The 19906-nt window shown below is 54.1% G+C and overlaps 2 protein-coding genes across 6 annotated transcripts in view; one reads left to right on the top strand and one right to left on the bottom strand.

Moving 5' to 3' along the window:
* The window catches only part of FYCO1 (FYVE and coiled-coil domain autophagy adaptor 1), a 73381-nt gene that overhangs the window by 36401 nt on the left and 17074 nt on the right, over positions 1-19906 (bottom strand). For 4 of the 5 annotated variants that reach the window (XM_047695823.1, XM_047695840.1, XM_047695825.1 and 1 more), the window contains exons 5-12: positions 17319-17425; positions 15810-15953; positions 11491-11581; positions 7728-10112; positions 6549-6641; positions 5790-5908; positions 3220-3387; positions 557-706 (exon numbers count right to left, since the gene is read on the bottom strand). In XM_047695823.1, coding sequence (XP_047551779.1) covers positions 557-706; positions 3220-3387; positions 5790-5908; positions 6549-6641; positions 7728-10112; positions 11491-11581; positions 15810-15953; positions 17319-17425 — 3257 coding nt within the window. The remainder of the gene's footprint in view (positions 1-556; positions 707-3219; positions 3388-5789; positions 5909-6548; positions 6642-7727; positions 10113-11490; positions 11582-15809; positions 15954-17318; positions 17426-19906) is intronic. The other variant, XM_047695845.1, reaches the window with a different exon arrangement.
* LOC125081321 (40S ribosomal protein S3a-like) lies at positions 12929-13780 on the top strand. Its single transcript, XM_047695871.1, has one exon. It carries the CDS (start codon positions 13031-13033, stop codon positions 13712-13714), a length of 684 nt encoding a protein of 227 aa, XP_047551827.1. The 5' UTR covers positions 12929-13030; the 3' UTR covers positions 13715-13780.

The following is a 19906-nucleotide window of genomic DNA, read 5'->3' as shown; positions in this document are numbered from 1 at the left end:
ATGTTTACTTTCCCAAGGTCCTGGGAGGCAGGAGGATAAAGTACCTGGCTGAGCCCACCTTCTCTGCCACTGGAAGGCAGGCGTACTGTTCCACGCCTCGGGGGCTGAGGCTCCAAGGGACCCTAGACCCACCTGGGCTGTGCGGATGATATTCCATCTCGCTTGGCCCCAAATGAGATTTATTTCTGCCTACCTTTCTTTGGGCCCTAGGAAGGTCTCCGCTGTCCGCAGTCCCCCAGCCGAGCCCCCATCCCTGCTCTCCCGGGGCTCCGGTAACACTGCGTCCCCTTTGGTCCCCGAGGGCTGGGGGAGGCCAAGGGTTGCTGGTCTCTGGATGCTCCACGGCCCTGTGGGTCCCCTTGACTCTGCCCACACCCCTTTATCAAACCTTCTTCCCCTTCGGGGATCCCTGCATGTCCTGCCAGGATCCAGCCTAATGCGCCCCATTGTTTGGTTCCCTCAGGACCGAACGGCAAAGTGCGTTTCCCAGAAAGACAGCGGCAGGGCCCACACCTGCTGGTGGCGCCTGCTTCGGTGCTGGGTCCCACCCGCTGACCTGCAGTGGTGCCGCCGTACCATCCAGCTGAACTCTCGCTTGCAGTCATGACAGTGGCTTGCCTCTGTGTCCCCAAGCCACCTCTCCTCAGCACTGAGCTTCTGCTGGAATTCCAGGGCATCTGACTTCTGCCACAGAGCATCCTTGTCCCTGAGACAGAGCCGCATTAGAAAAAGAGAAGAATCCGTGAGAACAATGGGATGATCCCTGATTCATTTCCAAAGCCTGATTCCAAAATTCCCAAGACATGGCAGGAAAATTGACTTTCCTTGGAAACACCCCCACTCTAGGCCTCGTCCGGCCCCTGCATCACTCCTAGACTCGGCTGATGGCGCGCAAGTGAGGGCAGAGGATGCCCATGATGTACGTAGGCCCACAAGGGTCACATGCTGCTCAGGCGTCCAAGGGACAGTGTTTCTCGGTCACTTGGAGCGGCAGCTGTAACAGGTTGTCACAGTCACATGATGGCCTGAGTGCTGTGAGCCCAAGGACCACAGATGCACTGCCCATGCAAATCTTAAATGTGTTCAGGAAGCTTTATGGGTTTAGGTTTTAAATAACAAGTGATCGGTGGAGGAGACCAAAGATTGCCCCGCCTGAGACTCTGATGGGATGTTAACTGCCCCTGCTCCTCAGAGAGACGGTACCTACTCTAGGAGGCAAGACTGAAGGAAGAGGGGGGCTTTTCAGAAAGGTCTGGCAGCATCAGAACGTGGCCGATGCGCCAGCGTCGAGGTGCGGAGGCTTCTGTGTTGCTGCTCATGGTCATTTTCGAGGCTTATGGCTTCCGACTTGGGAAGGCTTTGTTCTTTCCAAGACAGAGCCCCGGCCACCACCCTAAGGTTACTGTAGGCCCAGCAGCACCTCAGTCTCAAAGACCAACACCAGGTTCACTGAAGTCCTGTGAGAAACTGATGCCATCACCAGCCAGAGACTCCCAATCCACAGAGCTCTCCCCTTAAATACTAAAAGCCGGGACGGGGCCGCCCAGATGGCTCGGCTGGTTGAGCATCAGACTCCCGGTTTCAGCTCAGGTCCTGATCTCATGGGTTGTGAGATCGAACCCGTGTTGGACTGTGCGCTCAGCATGGAGTCTGCTTGGGATTCTTTCCTCCTTCTTCTCCCTCCCCCTCTGCTTTTCCTCCCCATTCTTTTGCTCTCTCTCTCTCAAATAAATCAATCTTCAAAAGCCAGGACAGAAGCAGGAATTGACTGGCTCTTCAAGGATGCCTGAAGTTGTCAGCAAGCAGGACAACTCACGCCCTGGTCCAGCATCATCCTTCTGGTTGATTCTCAGCCCCTCTCCCCTGCCCCCTGGAGGCCGGGCACCCACACCCTGGAATGTGGGACGCTGTCAAGACCAGGGTCCTTCCATCCCACCCCTCAGGAAGAGATCTGAGTTCAGAGGTCATAGATGCCCTGAGTTCCAAGTCTGAAAACTGATGACACGTGGGCAGAGGTCTCACACTTGCAAACACCACCATTTTACAACCCCAAATAAATTAGCGGTTTTAGGCATCGCTTATCCATGGCTGCCAACATTGCAGAGAATGGGCTCATCGGATCTTATGTGGCTCTTGAAAGCAAGGCCCAAACTGTAAACCAATTCTATGAAGCGTTCTTGAGAAAATGCTGAACTTGGGTCTGAGTCAGCCTTCAGTAGAGCAGTGGATCTCGACGCTGGCTCACTGATGCCCCCGCCTCACTCCAAGAAGTTCCAGCTGGCTTGGTCTGGGTAGGATCTGGACGTGGGTATCATTTTAATAGCTCCCCTAGGGATTCTAACCTGCGGCTGGGGTGGGGGAACGACTGCTGTGGTTTTAACTAACAATTTACAAATTAACAATTTACAGACATCCTGAGGTTGGAAGAACATGTTAAATGGCACCACAGGGATGCAATCAGCAAAATCCAAGCTGTGGGAGACTCGGCCAGATGCATGACCTAGCTTCCTCGAAAGTAAATTGCAACGAAAAAAAAAAAAAAAAACAAAACAAACAAGTTGGTGAGATGGTGACCAAATCACAGGCTAAGTAAGAGAAACCTAACATATTTCTCCTGCAGCGTATGGATCTGATCTAGAGCCTCATTAGAAAAAATTATATTCTCTCGAGAAGTAAGGCGATCTGGGAAGTTGGGCCCTTCACCCGTGTGGTGACAAGTGTCAGGAGCACAGCACGTGTGTCCTCCAGTTCCTGAGTGCCCTCCTGGCCCCACTCACACGCTGCTACCTGCACTGTCTGCTTGCTACCCGTGGGCACTGGAGCGTGGGAGGCCTGGTATCGGGGGAAAAGCGGGAGGGAGGAGAAGGGTAAAGGGGCTCACGAAAGAGGGACAAGGGACAAGAGAGCTTCCTAAAGATATGAGACATCACTTACTGTCACGCCTGTGGCTAAGAACACAGAGATTTTGAAAATAATGCCCCAGCAAGTACGACAGCATAAACCCAGATGAGCACTGATGGGAGCAGTGAAATCCACCCTCTAAGGCGGCCAAGGGCCAGGGCGTGCCCCATCTGTGTTGGAGGAGGGCCTCAATGACGCAACACAAGCAGACACGGGGCCCATTTCCCTTGAGAGGACTTGCAAGCGCAGCTGCATGTCTTTCAAGAGAAATCCCAGCTCCGGGGAGGCCCCGAGCCAGCTGCTGGCGCCGACTCTCACCTGAGCAGCTCGATCAGCCGTTCCTCCAGGTACTGCTTGGTTCTATTCAGGTCATCGAGGTCCGCGAGCATCTTCTGATCATTCTTCTCCCGGTCTGTCACCTCCTGGCAGAGTCTGTTGTAATACTCTTGGATTTTTGTTGTGGCTTTTTCAAGTTCCTTCTGGGTCCTGGTGGAGAAGTGGGAAGCTTACCGATAAGCCACTGTGTCCAGCTTCCCCCGTGCCTCTGGGCTAACTCGGACCCCTGACCAGGGGTTCTGCTGCCCTCCAAGCCTTTTCCCTCTCACAGTGGGGCGCCCCTCGGCACGACCCACTACCCGATTGTGCATCCCGAGTCCCAGCCTCCAAAACTCCTCTCGCAGCCCCACCCTCTTCACACGCCACGCCCCTCCCCACACCAAATACAGCGGGCATTCTGGGAGAGCAGGTGACCTCAGGCCGCTAGGAACACCCCAGGTGAATTGAACTCTGCACCTTGGTTTTGGGGCAGGGGCTGAGGTTATGGGGGAAGGTGAAGGCTGCAGTGGACAGGCCGATGATGAGAGCGGTTTGCAAGAGGAAATGGGAGTTGGGATAGAAAGAACACAGGTGCATCTCCCTGGAGGTGACCACATGGACGAAGACCCATCTCCCACGTGCCTTTGGGGCTCTGTGCACAGGGTGTGGTGCTGGGCTACCCAGCGGGCACTCGATGGGCACTGCCAGGTCCTGACCCGACAGTCCAGAGGCCTGAGGGGCTCTGTTCCCTCTGCTCAGTCTACAGCCAAGGGGCTGCCCAAACGAAGCATGGTCCTCCTGCCCTTGCCCGCTCCCCTGTCCCTGAGGGCAGTGGTGCTCCAGGAATGCTCTACAAAGATCCAGCAGGGCATTCGTAAAAGCTCCATTAGACACAGGGCTCTGCGGAGACTAAGCCAGATATCTGTGTCTAACCCCACCTTCCCACACCCAGCATAAAGCTGCCCGAAGGTTGTTTTTGAGCCACTGTTCGCCAAAGTGATCTCACGGGTGGACACACAGATACACACGCACACATGCATGCACGCACACCCAATCCCGGGCCGGCAGGTTATGCAACATCGGGCAGCTAAGACAACAGCTCCAAGATCTTAGGAATAAGCACAGTTGTAGCATTTTTAAAAAATATTTTATTTATTTGACAGAGAGAGATCATAAGTAGGCAGAAAGGCAGGCAGAGGGGGAGGGGGAAGCAAGGTCCCTGATGAGCAGAGACCCTGATGCAGGGCTCGATCCCAGGACCCTGTGATCACAACGTGAGCCGAAGGCAGAGGCTTAACCCAGGGAGCCACCCAGGCGCCCAGTTGTAGCATTAAAAAAAAAAAATGCCACCAACTTTTAGGAGGCTCTTGCTACTTATATTGCCACATGACTATGACCTGGGCAGCCAGAGCCCTATAGTGTTTGAACTCCGGAAGAAATCAGGCGAGGAGAAATGTGCATCTGGGTTAGCGGACACCCAGCATGTTCTGGATCTCCTGCCGAGACTGCACCCACCCTGGAAGCCGGCTGGTAGGCCATGAGGCTTGCACGCACTAGGTAAGGCTTGGGACAATCTGGTGTGATAGTCTTTGCTGGGGGCACACACCGGGTCCCGGGACCCCCAGCATGACTGCCTTGGCCTCCTCACCGAATGCTGGGCTCATGCTCATAACTCCATGTGGCCCCCTAGCCCGAAGACGAAGGGTCTCAGGGAGGTCTTGGGACTGCACAAGCAGGGCCATACTCCAAGGGGAGGGCAGTCGCGGTGAAGGGTGACAACACAAACACGGCGGCAGAGTCTGCAGGCAGACCAGCTGGCCTGGTGCCGGGCAGCCTAGCTCACCCTTGGCACAGACCTCAGAGGCCTTCCCCGACCCCAACCCCCAGCCCTGGGGCCTCTCATTTCACAAAGGAAACCAGGAAGAGTCACAGCTCGTAGCGGGAAAACACACACGCACACACGCGTGCACACACACACGGGCACCCTCACCCGAGATCAGACAAAGAAGTATCTGTCTGCGCTTTTAAGGGTCATTGTGGAGGAAACAGACTCTGGAGCCAAGCGGCCTGGGTAACACTCCTCCCCGGCCTCACCCATGCGCTGTCAGGAGCTTAGAAAGCGACTTAACTCCTCTGAGCCTCACTCTCCCCATCTGTATGATGGGGACAAGTAATAATTTCCTCAAAGGACAGTTAGGAGGAAAAAAAGGACAAACCAATGCCAGTGTTTAAAACAGGGCCTGCCCCGTCTGGGGCACGACTTCCGTATCTGCTGTTATCATTACCACTATTCTAGTCCAACTTTTACTTCATGTCAGCTCTTCCGAAGCAGGAACGTGCCCCGCCAGAGGCAGGAAAAGGGTATCCAGAAAGGCTTGGTGGCTGCCTGCAGGGGTGTGTGGGGCGGGCTGTGTGGCGTGTATCTGGCAAGGCGCCTCCCGAGTCTGGCTTTTCTTGCAAGGGGACTTCCTTAACCCGCTATGAGCGGCTGAGTTTCTAAATGACTGTGCCAAACGCCCCCTTCCCTGAAGCCTCCACCACCGGGGCCGTGTGGGTGGAACCACATCACTAACCTGTCCAAGCTCTCGCGCAAGGCGGCCCCCTCCTCATCCTTCTTCTGCACGGCAGCCTGGCTCTCCGAAAGACGCTGGCTGGTGCCGCTCAGCTGCTCTCCCAGATCCACCTGGGCGGCCTGGCACAGGACATGGGGAGAGGATGCTCAGCCGACAAGAGCCCATGCCGCAGCCAGAAAGGGACTGGGGGTGGGGGTGGGGGTTCCTCCACGCCACCTGGCCGAGTCACTTCTAACTGGAGGTGGTTTTAAGTTCAAGAGCCCGAGAACCTTTGAGTGACCTGCTCCTGTTTGTCATCCTGTCAAGCTGGCGGTGGAGGTTGGAGGGGCTCCCTCAGAATCTCAGGGTGGGGGTGGCAGAGAGCGGGGTTCTCTGGAGACAGGTAGCACCCCCCACTGCACCCCCACTGTTCAGGACCACTGGCTCAGGGATACCAGCGGAGGCAGCTAAGGACACCTTACATCCTTTCCGCCTGGCTGGCTGAGAAACACATCTGGCGGCCCCAGCCGGGTGTCCGGGAAGCGGGAGGGCCCCGAGAGGTATACTCAAGACGTCCACACCAGGGAACGGATGGGTGCTCTGGCTTGGGAACTGGGAGTCTTGCATGCGGCCCTCAAGGGTCCAGCAGAAACCAAACCAGACCTCTCTTCCCGACAGGCCCGCACCCTGGGGGTGGGAACGACCAGGCAGAGGTGGGCACGCCAGTCTTCCCTGCCCAGGTGGCCAGGCCACCGACCAGCACACCCCCCCGGAGCCTACCTTCAGCCTCTCCACAGCCTCCTCGGTGGCCTGCAGCTGCCGGCCTCGCTCCTCAAGCTGGTCCCTGAGGCTCCGGCACTCTTCACTGGCAGCCTGGAGATGAGAGAGGGCTTGTGGAAGTGGGGTCCTTGCACGAACATCCCCTCAGCCCCATTCCCCCAGATGGGTAAAAACAAGCTCTTTCTCTGTTTTGCACCCAACTCAATAAGCTCTGGGCTTGACTGGTGACAACATCCTTTCAGGTTTCTGAAAAGACTTAACTTGGTCCTCACACTTAGGATTCAATTTCCGCCAAGGAAACGAGGGCCCTACGAGTCACACAGAGCCACGCGGGATGGGGGACACAGTACTGGAGGCGCGTCTGTAGAAATGCCATGGTTGTGTGTCTGGGAGTGAGCACAGACTGCAGCGCTAATGGCCCAGTGGTAAGTTCTGGAAATCAAGGCCCCAAGGCCGTCCTACTTGTGTCCTCACTCTCAGCTACCTTACCCCTTCCCCTTTGTGCAGCAGTAAAGGCCCATGGTGAGCACTGCTCCTGTAAGCCTGTCTACCCCAAGGGCTTTGTGGAAACGCACTGAGCCAGTCTCCACAGCACCTCCCACCGGGATGGCACCTGAAGGGAGAGAAAACCCACAGACGACACTCGCAGGCGGGGCCTGCTGGTATCTCCAGTAGGTTCTAGAGGCTGGGAGAGGGTCTAGGGCAGACTCATAGGCCCCGAGGGCTGGGCACATATATAAACGAACATAAGGAAAACACATGCCTCCTTTGAAGGGGGCCCCCGCCACCCAGCTCCTGGTGACTTCTGCAGGGTGGGAACACGGGCACAGTCTTTAAGATCTCCTGAGAGCTCAAAGGGAGCCCCCACACTGCTGTGTAAACACCCAGATCGTTAAGAGCTGGCCACTGATGTAAAACAGCCACTCTGTATGAGCCAAACTGAGTTTAGGCTTCTGGGCTAGGGCCCTGCTCCCGACAGGGGCCCCTGAAGGGTCCCTGGGAAGGGAAGGGCGCTGGGACCTACAGAGCAGGACCTCCACATCTGCCCGGCCGCCCAGTACATTCTGGGGTCCTCAGGTGCCACGTGGCTGAAGGCACAGCCTATCTTCTCGTGGACCCGTCAGGCCCCACCGCAGGAGACCACTGCAGCCCGGGGGAGTCAAGGCGAGGGAGGACTACCTTCAGTCGACTCTGGTGGTCCATGATCTCCGTGCTCAGCTGGAACTTGAGGGCATTGAGCTCCTCGTGTGAGGTCTCCTGAAGGCTCTGGGCCCGCTGCTCGGCCTGCGCCAGCTGGGCCTGCAGGCCAGGCAGGGAGCGGGCTGCCTCCTCGGCCACCTTCAGCCTTTCCTGCAAGCCGTCCCTCTCTCGCTGCAGGCCTGCCACTTGCTCTTCCAGGCCCTCTCGCTGCCTCAAGGCCGCCTCTTTGGCGTCACGGAGCTCCTGCAGGGCGCAGGCCAGAGCCTCCTCAGCCTGCTTTTTCTCGGCGAGCTGCATGCAGGTATGGACGCTGGGCTCGTCGGTGGCTGGGCTGGCCCCGGGCAGCTGCTCTGGCGGCTCTGCCTGTTCCAGCCGGGCTTCCTGGGAGCCGGATTCTGTCCTGGACCACTCCTCCTCCTCCACCTCCTCATCAGTCCTCTCCTGCTCCAAGTGCTGCAGCGGCTCCCGACCAGAGGCCTTCCTGAGGGCTTCGTTCTGCTCCTTCAGCTGCTGTACCAGGGCCCTGTGCTCCCTCAGAGCAGCCTCGGCCGCGCTCAGCTGGCCCTGTACCTTCTCGCGGTCACCCAGGGCTGCCTGGAGCTTGGCCTCAAGGTCCAGCACCCCGGCTGGCGGGTGCCTGGCCTCCCCCTGCTGGGTCTCCACCTGGGCCTGACACAGGGCCAGCGGGGTGGCTGGCTCCTGGGGTGCACTGTCGTCAGGTGCGCTGAGCCCCCGTTGGCCTTGCTCTGCCATGAGGGCCTCGATCCGCTGGGTCTGCTGGTGGCACTGGCTCTCAAGAGCCCTGAGCTCCCTCTCCCGGGCCTCCGCCAGCTGCCGGCAACGCCTGACCTCCTCCTGCAGCTGCTGGCACTCGGCCTCCTTGTTCTGCAGGGCGGCCTCCTTCTCGGCCACTTGCGCCCTCATGGTCTCCTTGGCCTTCTTCACGGCCAGGAGGCTTGCCTCCATCTGCTCCCCCATGTGCCGGATGCTGGCCTGCTCAGACTCCAGGGAGGCTAGGGAGCCCCGGATGGCTGCCTCCCGCTGCTGCAGGGCCTGGTAATCAGCCTGCAGGGCCTGCAGCTTGCCCTCAAGGAGCTGGTTGCACTCCAGCACATTCTGCAGCTCCTTCTCCAGCTCCCTGTTCGCCTGCTGGAGTTTCTCCTCCTGGCCGCTCCCTCTCATCTGGGTGTCACCTGTCTGGCCCTCCTGGGGGCTTCTCTGCTCCTCTTCCAGCTTCTCAAAGACCTGTTGCAGGCTGGAGTCTGGGGGACCCTGGGTGGTGGGCTTCTCCCCTGCCATGGGCGGATCCGGGCCTCGCTGCACGGCGAGCCGCTCCAGCATCCCCACCTTCTGGCTGAGGTGGTCTTTGTCCCGGATGAGCTGTTTCTTCTGCTCCTCCAGGTCCCCCACGTGCTGGCTCAGCTGGGCCACCCGGGTCTCCAGGAGCTGCAGCTGCCGCGCCAGAGACCTGGCCTCCTGCTCCAGTAGTTCCTTCTCCTCTCGCCACTGCCGCTCCTCCTGCCTCACGTCCGCCAGCTCCTGCTCAAGGGAACTCAGGTGGCCTAGGGACTCCCGTAGCTGTCGCCGCAGCTGGGCCGCCTCTTGGCCCTTCCCGGCCAGCTCCTCCTGGACCGGGGCCATCTCCTCCAGCAGGCGCTCCAGGCGGGCCCGGGCCTCCTCCTTCCGCTCCAGCTCCCCGGCCAGCTGCTCGAGCTGGGCACTCTGCTGCCTGTGGAGCTCCTGCGCCTTGCAGCTCTCTCCTTCCAGGGCTCGAAGCTTCTCCCGCAGCTCCTGGACCTCCAGGGCCGAGTCCCCGGGGAGGAGCTCTTGCTGTGCCTCTGTGTCTGGTGCCCTATCTGCCTTCTGCTCAGCCGCACCCGGCCGGTCCGGGACATCGGCCGAACGCTGGTTCTTTGTGCCTAGCGGGTCCCGCGCGGCCTCAAGCTCCTGCACCAGGGGCTCCAGCACGGACTCTAGCCGCCGCAGGGCCGAGCGGTAATCGCCCTCCTTCTCTGCTGCCCCCAGCTCCAGGGCCTGCAGGCATTTCTGAAACTGCTCCATGGTGCTCTGGGTGGCCTGCGTGACCTCCTGCTGCTTCTGGAGCTCGGCCACCATGTGGGTGAGGCGGGCCTTGTCTTCGGCAGTGGCACGGCCCCTCTCCCTCTCCGCCTGCAGCTGCTCGGCCTGCAGGCTGACCGCTGCCCTCAGCTCCTGGTTCTCTCGGTCCAGCTGCTGCATCTGCTCCTGCAGCCGCTTCTCCCGCACCTCCAGCTGGTCCAGCTCCAGACGCATCTCGTCAAAGCCCTCGAGCGCCTCGTTGTTTAGGGGGCTGCTCACGTCAAAGCTGGAGGCCATCTCCTGAGTCTGCAGAGGAGAAACAATACACAAGTGGGTCTGGGACAGAAGCTACATGGCCACGGGGAGAAGCTTTAGAGTTTAACGAGAAGTCATTAAACAGTGAGCCTATCGAGCTATTCAAAAGGCTAGAAGCGCCTTTCTGGAAGCACCTGCCAAAGGAGGTCAGAACACATCCTAAACACACAAGACCACAGACGCCAGCTCCCCGGGTACTCAGAACCCGCATGTCCCATCCAGCCTGCTGGAGCGCCGGGAGCATAACGGACAGTGGCACTTAGATTCATTAAGTTACATTTAAACTCCTGTTCACCACTGCACCGTACCTACAGCTCCCGCTGTGATTCAACCACAAAATAGGGTTTCAGCTCAATTTATTCTCTACTCTTAATGCTTCTACTACTTTTAGTTGTTGTATTTTTATCAATTAACTGCACTGTTCTGACCTTTAAAACTATACGCGCATATGATACTCTCACATTTGTAACACAATTAACGAAATTTGCCTTTCCCATGAACTTTCCTGAGCACTTACTTGCCTACGTCAAGCCCTTAAGGGCCCCTTCACTTGATCTGCACTGTCCCCTTTTGAGCTAGAATGACTTCCAGGACCTCCATTTTGGGAGGAGAGCACTGAAGTTTCGAGAAGGTAAGCGGTCTGCCCAGGACTACGTGACAGCGTTGGACTCTGCTACTTCTAACCCAAGAGTTAAATTGCTTCCTTTAAAATACTTGAAAAGCTTCCAACAGAATTTAATTCTTAAAAAGCCTAAGTTCCGGGGTGCCTGGGTGGCTCAGTGGGTTAAAGCCTCTGCCTTCGGCTCAGATCATGATCCCAGGGTCCTGGAGTTGAGCCTCCCATTGGGCTCTCTACTTAGCGGGGGCCTGCCTCCCCGCCTCTCTCTGCCTGCCTCTCTGCCTACTTGTGATCTCTGTCTGTCAAATAAACAAATAAAATCTTCAAAAAAATAATAAACAGCCCAAGTTCTATTGGGTCATAAAAACACGGCCTCTAGGAAATAACACAGATAACAGAGGGTTTATATTACTTGAGTTGGAATAAAAGGTGTCTGAGAGGGGCGCCTGGATGGCTCAGTCATTAAAGCATATGCCTTCAGTTCAGGTCCTAATCTTGGGGTCCTGGGATCGAGTCCTCCATCGAGCTCCCTGCTCAGTGGGAAGCCGGCTTCTCCCTCGTCCACTCCCCCTGCTTGTGTTCCCTCTCTTGCTATCTCTCTCTCTGTGTCAAATAAATAAATAGATAAATAAATAAATCTTTAAAAAAAAAAAAAAAAGGCATCTGAGCACATCGCCCTGAGTTGCAAGAGGCCAGGGCGCAGCCCGGTCGGCATTCTGGTGAGGAGACTCCCAGCCTTGCTGGTCTTACCTGCAGGTAGCTGCTCACCAAGCTGCTCATGCTGGAGCTGCGGCTGGGAGGTTTCCACAGGTAAGCTGAAGAGCCAGGGGCCAGCGTCCTCCTGCAGGGCCACAGGACAGACTGCATCAGAGCGGGAAACATGCACGAGTAAGCATGCACAGAGGCCCTGATTATCACAAGGCAGGAGGTGGTAGCAGGGGGCATTGCCCTCCTGGAGAGAGTCTAAAAAGGCAAAAACCCATCAGCTTCTACCAGAGATCACATTTACGCTGGTCTGCAGCTGACAGCTCCACTTCTAAGTCTGAACGTAACAGGCCTTTCCACCTGCTGCCCGGGAAGAACTAAGTGGATGTATCATTTCCCCATTGGGGGCAGAAATTTTCCTCACCCTCTTGGGTGCCTGTCACAGACTGTCTGCTAGCAAGAGAAAAGCAGCAATCAGTCTGATAAGTCAAGGTGACAGCGGGCTTGGGGGCAGCAGACCCAGCCTAATTAACTCTCTACCACCAGGAAACAGATAAGCTGGCATTCAGTCGTACAACAGAACGCTCTGCATTGGGGGTTAGCAATCTTCTCTTACGAAGGGCCAGAAAGGACATATCTTATGCTTGTGCGCCTTCTGGTCTCGGTCCCAACACATGCTCCAGTGGCGGCATGACAGCAACCGTGGACAACAGGTAAATGAACAGGTGAAGCTGTCTGATCCACCCCCCAACCCCGCCCCCCGCAGCCTGTGGGAGATGGCTGGTCAACCCGCTCTCTGCAGCTACAGAAATCCACACAAACACTGATAAAAATCTCCAACATGCAGCAAGACGAGCAAGTTGCAAAAGAAGAGCTACCTATGATACGATATATGCAAAATTTATAAATGCATACAAAATAAAACCACATGTATATAAAATATGCAGGGATACCCACTCGGTAACACACAAAGATATTCGGGAATGACGTGGGGCAACTACAGGGCTGTCATTACTTCTGGACAGGAATTAAAGGGGACAGCGTGAGAGTGGGGTGGGTCTTTATTTGGATTTGTGATCTTTTATTTCCTAAACACATGGTATCAGACATGACAACATCCAAAAAAAAACCAAAAAACCAACCCAAAAGAACCAGCTCAAAGAGGCTTCTGTTGGCCAAATAAGGAACAATTTAGGCATCAAATTAATGATTACAGTGACAGAATATAACCCATGGAATAAAGTAAAAATCCATGAGTCAACTCTGCTATAAATGAATACATACACAGGGGTGCCCGGCTGGCTCAGTCAGCAGAGCATGCGACTCTTGATCTTGAGGTTGTGAGTTCAAGCCCCATGCTGGGCATGGAGCTCACAAAAATATATACAAATGTGGGTATATAAATATTAAGGAAAAAGCGAGGTAACAACCTGATCTTTTTTTCTTTAAGATTTTACTTACAGCTTTGGCTCCCTGAGCAGCGCCATGGAACAAGCGCCTTACGAAAGGCGGCAAAAAGGGAGCCAAGAAGAAAGTGGTTGATCCATTTTCTAAGAAAGATTGGTATGATGTGAAAGCACCAGCTATGTTCAATATAAGAAATATTGGAAAAACATTAGTCACAAGAACTCAAGGAACCAAAATCGCATCTGATGGCCTCAAGGGTCGTGTTTTTGAAGTGAGTCTTGCCGATCTGCAGAATGATGAAGTTGCATTTAGAAAATTCAAGCTAATTACTGAGGATGTTCAGGGCAAAAACTGCCTGACCAATTTCCACGGCATGGATCTTACCCGGGACAAAATGTGCTCCATGGTCAAAAAATGGCAGACCATGATTGAAGCTCATGTTGATGTCAAGACTACCGATGGTTACTTGCTTCGTCTGTTTTGTGTTGGTTTTACTAAAAAACGCACTAATCAGATTCGGAAGACCTCTTACGCTCAGCATCAACAGGTCCGCCAAATTCGGAAAAAAATGATGGAGATCATGACCCGAGAGGTTCAGACAAATGACTTGAAAGAAGTGGTCAATAAATTGATTCCAGACAGCATTGGAAAAGATATAGAAAAAGCTTGTCAGTCTATTTATCCACTCCATGATGTCTTCGTTAGAAAAGTAAAAATGCTGAAGAAGCCCAAGTTTGAATTGGGAAAGCTCATGGAGCTTCATGGTGAAGGTAGTAGTTCTGGAAAAGCTACTGGGGATGAGACCGGTGCTAAAGTGGAACGAGCTGATGGATATGAGCCACCAGTCCAAGAATCTGTTTAAAATTCAGACATTCAATGGTGACAAATAAAAAATCTTATTTGTGATGTTTAAAAAAAAAAAAAAAAAGATTTTACTTACGTATTTGAGAGACACAGTGCAAGAGAGACAGCATGAGCAGGGGGAGGGGGAAGCAGACTCCCCACTGAGCAGGGAGCCCGATGTGGGGCTCGATCCCAGGATCCTGGGATCATGACCTGAGCCAAAGGCAGATGCTTAACCGACTAAGCCCTAGTTGGTTAACCTAATCTTAAAGTATCTTTCTATAAGAAACCTAATGATTGGGGCGCCTGAGTGGCTCAGTGGGTTAAAGCCTCCGCCTTTGGTTCAGGTCATGATCCCAGGGTCCTGGGATCAAGCCCCACATCGGGCTCTCTGCTTAGTGGGGAGCCTGCTTCTTCCTCTCTCTCTGCCTGCCTCTTGGCCTACTTGTGATCTCTGTCTGTCAAATAAATAAATAAGATCTTTAAAAAAAAAGAAAAAAGAAACCTAATGATTACAAGGGGAGAGACAATAACTTTAGAGAAATCTAACAAACACCACCTTTACCTAATGGTCACAGGCAACTGCCCCGGTGATGAGACAAATCACCATGAGGGTCTCTAGATTGTGCTGAAGACAACACAACATTTGGGTTCTCCTGCCAGAAACGCTCACCCTGAATCTGACAATGAGGAAGCGCTAGACAAACTCCAACAAAGAACATTTTACAAAGTAGCTGGCCTGTGCTTTTCAAAAATGTCTACACCGTGAAAGACAAAGACTGAGAAGCTCTTCCAAATTCAAGAAGACCGGAGAGACTGGCATTAACTCCTGGGCGGGCTCCTGGAGTATAAAAGACATTACTGGGATGATTCTTAGAATCTGTCAACTGGTGGCACTGTATCCAAGTTAAATCCCCTATCTTCATAACCGCACTGAGCTTATACATAAGGGGGTGCCCTTGACTTTGGGAAGTACACAGTGAGTCCTGAGGAGTCAAGGGGAATCAAGTCTGTAACTTTCTCTATAATGGCCTAGGGAATAAACCAATATGCATTTTTAAAGAGAGAGTGATTAAACAGTTGTAGCAAAGTACTGAGAATTGGGAAGGCAGGGTGAAGGCTGGATGAATGCTCTGTGGCATTTTGGGGGCAACTGTGCTGTAATTATGAAACGAATTCAAAATGAAAAAGTTTTTAAAAGGACACGTGCAGTAAATACAGCAGAATGTTAGCTTTTCATCTCAGTGGTCGGCTCACGGCATCATCAGATTCAGGACTTTTCTCCACAGGGCGAATATTTTTAATAAAAAAATACAAAAATGGACACTGAAAACAACCTGTATTAACAGAAAGCAAAGCAAAGAATGCCGCACTGGTGGGCGCCTGGGTGGCTCAGTTGGTTAAATGACCAACTCTTGATCACGATCTCAGGGTCATGAGATCCATGCTCCGTGCTGGGCATGAAGCCGACTTGAGATTCTCTCTTCCCTTCCTCTCTGCTTCCCCGCTCCCCACGTGTGCACCCATGTGCACGCACACACATGCTCTCACACACGCCCATGCACGCCCGCGCGTTCTCCCTCTCTCAAAAAAAAAGTGCTGAACTGGAGTTGAACTCGAGTCTGGTGCTCTGCAGTACTGGGCAACTGCGGGCAAGTCACCCAATGTCTGAGCTTGTCCCCTCCCATGCCCCTCCTGGAGTGGCAGGCGAGCGCGCTTACCCTTCGGTGGGGGAGCCGTAACTCCCTCTCCCACTGGCCTCAAGGCCTCTGAGGAACTCTGCAAGAACACGACCAGGAAAAAGCCCACTGGCTCCCCCGCTGCCACCCCCAAGTCCCTTAACACACCTAAGAAACCTCGGGATTTGCATACGCATCTCCACTGACTCACACCACCTGGCCGGGAAGGAGGGTTAGGAGAGTTTTGGGTTGGAGACTTCAGATGTTATTGTTAGTCAGACTCAACAAAGCCTAGAAAACTCGCAGGCGTAAGAGTTGCAAAGCCTTCTGTAATCTACTGAGTGACCGAACTGCTTTGCATCGACTGGTGGCAACCTTCAGAACTTCGAACATCTCTTTCCCCCGTGTTTTCAACCAAGCGATTCTTCAAAATACCTGGCAAACGTCGGCCAGGCAGCGTCCAAGTCATAGCCTCTGGACGCCAAGTCAAACTGGACCTCGGTGAGCTCGTAGAGCTGGCCCACGATGTCGGAGCTCAGCTTCGGCTTCAGGAAGGGGCTTCTTGCGTAGTACCAGTCACTGCAGGGAAGAAGGAAAAGGGATCGATGACAAGAATAACCAGGAAAGCAAAGACTGAATTTGATACGGCTCTACCTTACCAAATTCTCACTCCTTACTAACGAGATAAATTCAGACAGATAGACAGACAGACAGGGACACACACACACACACACACACACCCCAATTTGATTTTCACTGTGGGAGCATGTAACTTTCAAATATGCTTGCTCTTCTTCAAGGAAATCACTGAAATGAACTAGATGCTTATTCGTGTATTATTGACATCCTAAACAGTCCCCAAAAAAGGATACGAGAAAATTTAAATCTCAAGTTATGTGCCAGGAAAGGGGCAGTTACAGGGGAAAGAACTCTTCCTCTATGAAACGTTAACCTCATCTTCTACTCCTTCGAGAGGATTCAATACACACCGGTGAGCTCGTGGCTAAGGACCATCCGGACACCAGTTTTAAAGCCAAGAAAGGGAACAGCCGCACTTTGAGGTGCTGACGGCTGCATCACGTGAAGCATCAAGAGGTGGGAATGACGCCACCGCTGTGCGTGTCCAGAGCTGCTTGGTGGCGCCCCTGAAAGGTGCCACCCTGGATGTCAAGTGGCTGGGGACGATTCTCACCAAACGTCTAGAACGAAGTTAACCTTCAGATCAAACGTGCAAAGGTTCTCAGCTCACATGAATTCACAGAGCCTGCCACACGCACGAGAGATACGTCTTTACGCAAATCAATCTTCAAGGTGACAAAACGAAACACAGTGTTTTCCCCGCAAGCGGTTTTTTTTTTTTTTTTTTTCCAATCCACAAGGGATTTCTTTGATTAACTGGAAGAACACTCCCTGGGAGAGGGGAGGCAGTGCTGGAAAAGGGTGCAGGGAGCCTGAAAGAGGTTCGGCTGCTAGGGGCCTGAGCTGCAGCTCCTCGTGGGATGCCCCGTTTACATTCTCAAGCCCCCCTTTCCTCCCCCGCTCAGACTTTAGCACCAGCCACACAAAGGCTGACCCCACCAACAACCTGGGCTCCAATCTGGCCGCCCACTGCTACGTCCGGGGAGCCCCGACACACCCAGCAGACGTTGACACGGAGTCTCGGGTGAGGGCCCTGGTGGCCGGCGGGATCGGTCCCTTCATTAGGGCCAGCACCGAGGGCATGCCACCCGCGAGGGAAATCCACTGGCATCAGGAGCTCAGAGCTTTGGCTCCAAGCTTCTGCTTTGTGACCCGGCATCAGTGGGGCTAGAGAAAGGCACTCGGGCCCCCTGAGCTTCCTGTCTTCCCCGGTACACAAGAGGTGCTACCACCCCACGCGCACCGAGGATGGCTGGGGGCCCCCTCGCGCTCGCGGGGTAAACCCCAGCTCTGCCACGCCCTTACCTGGTCACCTTGGTGTTCATGAAACACTGCTGTAAGGTGTCCGCCAACCTCTGGTGCACCAGGGAGTAGCGGATAAAGGCCCTTCCTTTCCCCAGAGATGTTCGGAGCTGGAAAAGGCGGGCAATGTTGAAAAGAAGAGCTGTTGGCCGAACGCCAAGGGCAGAGGTGGTCAGGACGGCAAGGCCTGCAGCAGCCTGACTTGCTATCATCCCCCACCTGAGAAGAACCTGTAGACTCCGGTAAACGTGGCAAGGGGGGACCCGTTCACCAGAGGCCCTGAAACTTCTGCGGCTGCTCCAGGGAATGTCATTCTCCCACCCCAGCTCCGTCAGAAGCTCTGGGCTTAGCGTTGCATGTGAAACTGTCTGATTTAATTTGGAATATTTAGAATAAAACTAGGCAGCTCAATGAACAGCTCCTCGCATCAGAAGTGAGCTCGAGCAAGAGATGGCCTTAGTCTGGCTAACGTCCAGGCTTGTTTTTAGGTGATGGGAGAAGAGGAGCAGGGTGAAAGGCCAAGAGGCTTGGCTGGAGCCCCAGTGTGGGGGCAGGGGATGTGGGGGAGGAGAGGGAAGGTCAAGGGCAGGGGTGCATCAGGGGGACTTTTAAGAAGTTCTGATGGGTATATGATAGCCTTCTCGGTGTTCTCCTGAAACCCTCAGTAAAATCTGTAGGTGTCAATGCTTTCCGGGTTGGTTTCGTTTAAGGTATGCCAACTCGCTGCATTAGTCAGAAGGTGTGGCCCGGTCACCCTGGGTTAAAGAACAAATGGGTGTGGCTCTGTTTCAGGTGGACAACACAGGAGGGCCCAGATGTAGGCCTGCCATCGAAAACCTCATCTCATCGTGCCAAAACGTGGCTTCTATAGAGGTTTCTGGAAGCTTCTGGGAGGGAGGTGGGGTATGCTGGCCAGAGACTGCCAACTATGGGCCCACACAGCCAGTTTGCCAAACAGGGCTCATTCCCATGGTTCGGACTCAGAATTTCAAGGTAAGCGGGCAGGAATTTGAAAACTCTCAACCTCCCAGTTCTGTCAGGCTCGGAGTCTGGGTCGGATAAGTAAAGACCCATATACCCTCCTTGCCTCTTCAGAGGTTAGAAATGTTTAACTTGGTGGCGGGGGATGGGGTCCTAACACCCCACACTATCGAGAAACCAATCATGGCACTGCACCAAGACAGGAAATGTGTGGTACAGACCCGAGCACCGACATATTAATGAAGATGTAAACATCCCGGGCCATAGCACCTTCTAGCTCAGAGCTGTAGGCCTCCTTACTGCTGACTCAAGGAAATGATACCACAGTATGAAGTCGCTTTAACAAAATAAAAAGGTGTGAAATGTCATGAGTTAAGAGAAAGGCTGTAAGCCGGGTCTCCACGTGTGCTCTGTAAGTCTGGGGCATGGTCAGGATACCTAGGAGTGGAAGTGGGTGAGTTGGTGGCAGCCTGACACACAGGCCTTAGAAACACCATCATGGCCTGTCTGCAGAGACCTGGTCAGGACACACGTTTTTGGGAGGATCGTGAGGACAGCCCCACATCCAAATACTTTTTCCACTGATGATCAAGGGTGAATGGAGTGTTCAGTGGTGATGTCCAGCAAACTCAGGGCAGCGCAGAACAGCTGGGCAAGGCGCTGTGGGGCCAAGTGTGTTGGTCAGACAGACACATCCACACACAGGCCCTGCAGAATTCAGTAAGACCCTCACACGACAGCCCATGTCCATGAGCTCCCAAGGGATGGGCTTGTCCTTAACAGCAAAACGGCCACTGTAACAGCATTTAGAACATGAAGACTTTCAGTGCCAAACAATTTGGGCCGTGTTTTTAATCAGCCTTATTAGGCAAACTGATCTGACATGTGTACATATAAATGGAGTTGTTTATTATAAGAGGTATCTTGAACATCCTTGGGGGGAGGGGATCAATAGCTCCTTTGTACTGCAGGTGAAAATACTGCCCAGCTTTTTAGTTTTGCTGTTCTGACATGGCTCCAGGTTCATGACCCAATTCATTAAATCTTTAGCATCTGGCCCAAATTCATCTGCATGATACCCAGAAGCTACCCAACAGCCTCAAAGGGCAGGAAGTCTGCAGGGCGCACGAGAGCGGATTCTGCTCTCAGTCAGATCACTGTGCCGAGAGCCGGACACCAAGCTGCACCGTGGTTCAGACCCTGGTCCATCTGGAGGAAAGTCGCACAGCTCAGGCTGGGCTTTTTCTGAAACCTCCAGAAGTGGCTGATTATAGCCTTAGGCTTTTTAGCCCAAAAGGCTGCCTTCCACCCCATGAGGGCCTGAGGGGCCCAGCAAGGCTTCTTATCCATTCACTTTTACCTTTTGGCTTGGTGGCCTGGACAACACTTGGTTATTACAGTTGGCCCTAGTACCCAGAAGCCCTGGCGCCCAAGTGCCCTTCCAAGTCATTCCACCCAAGAGAGCCCCCGAGAGCAGAGCCTTCCAGGGGGGACGAGACAACTGGGGCCTGTGGGAAGCAGAGCCCACGCAGCCACCAGGAACCAGGGCCGTCTGGGCAGGAAGCAGTGCTTTTTGCTCTGAGAAGTCAGTTTCCCTGGCCTCGGATTGT

This window comes from Lutra lutra, chromosome 1 (assembly GCF_902655055.1).
Source record: "Lutra lutra chromosome 1, mLutLut1.2, whole genome shotgun sequence".
NCBI lineage: Eukaryota > Metazoa > Chordata > Mammalia > Carnivora > Mustelidae > Lutra > Lutra lutra.
This window is presented reverse-complemented; position numbering and strand designations above follow the sequence as displayed.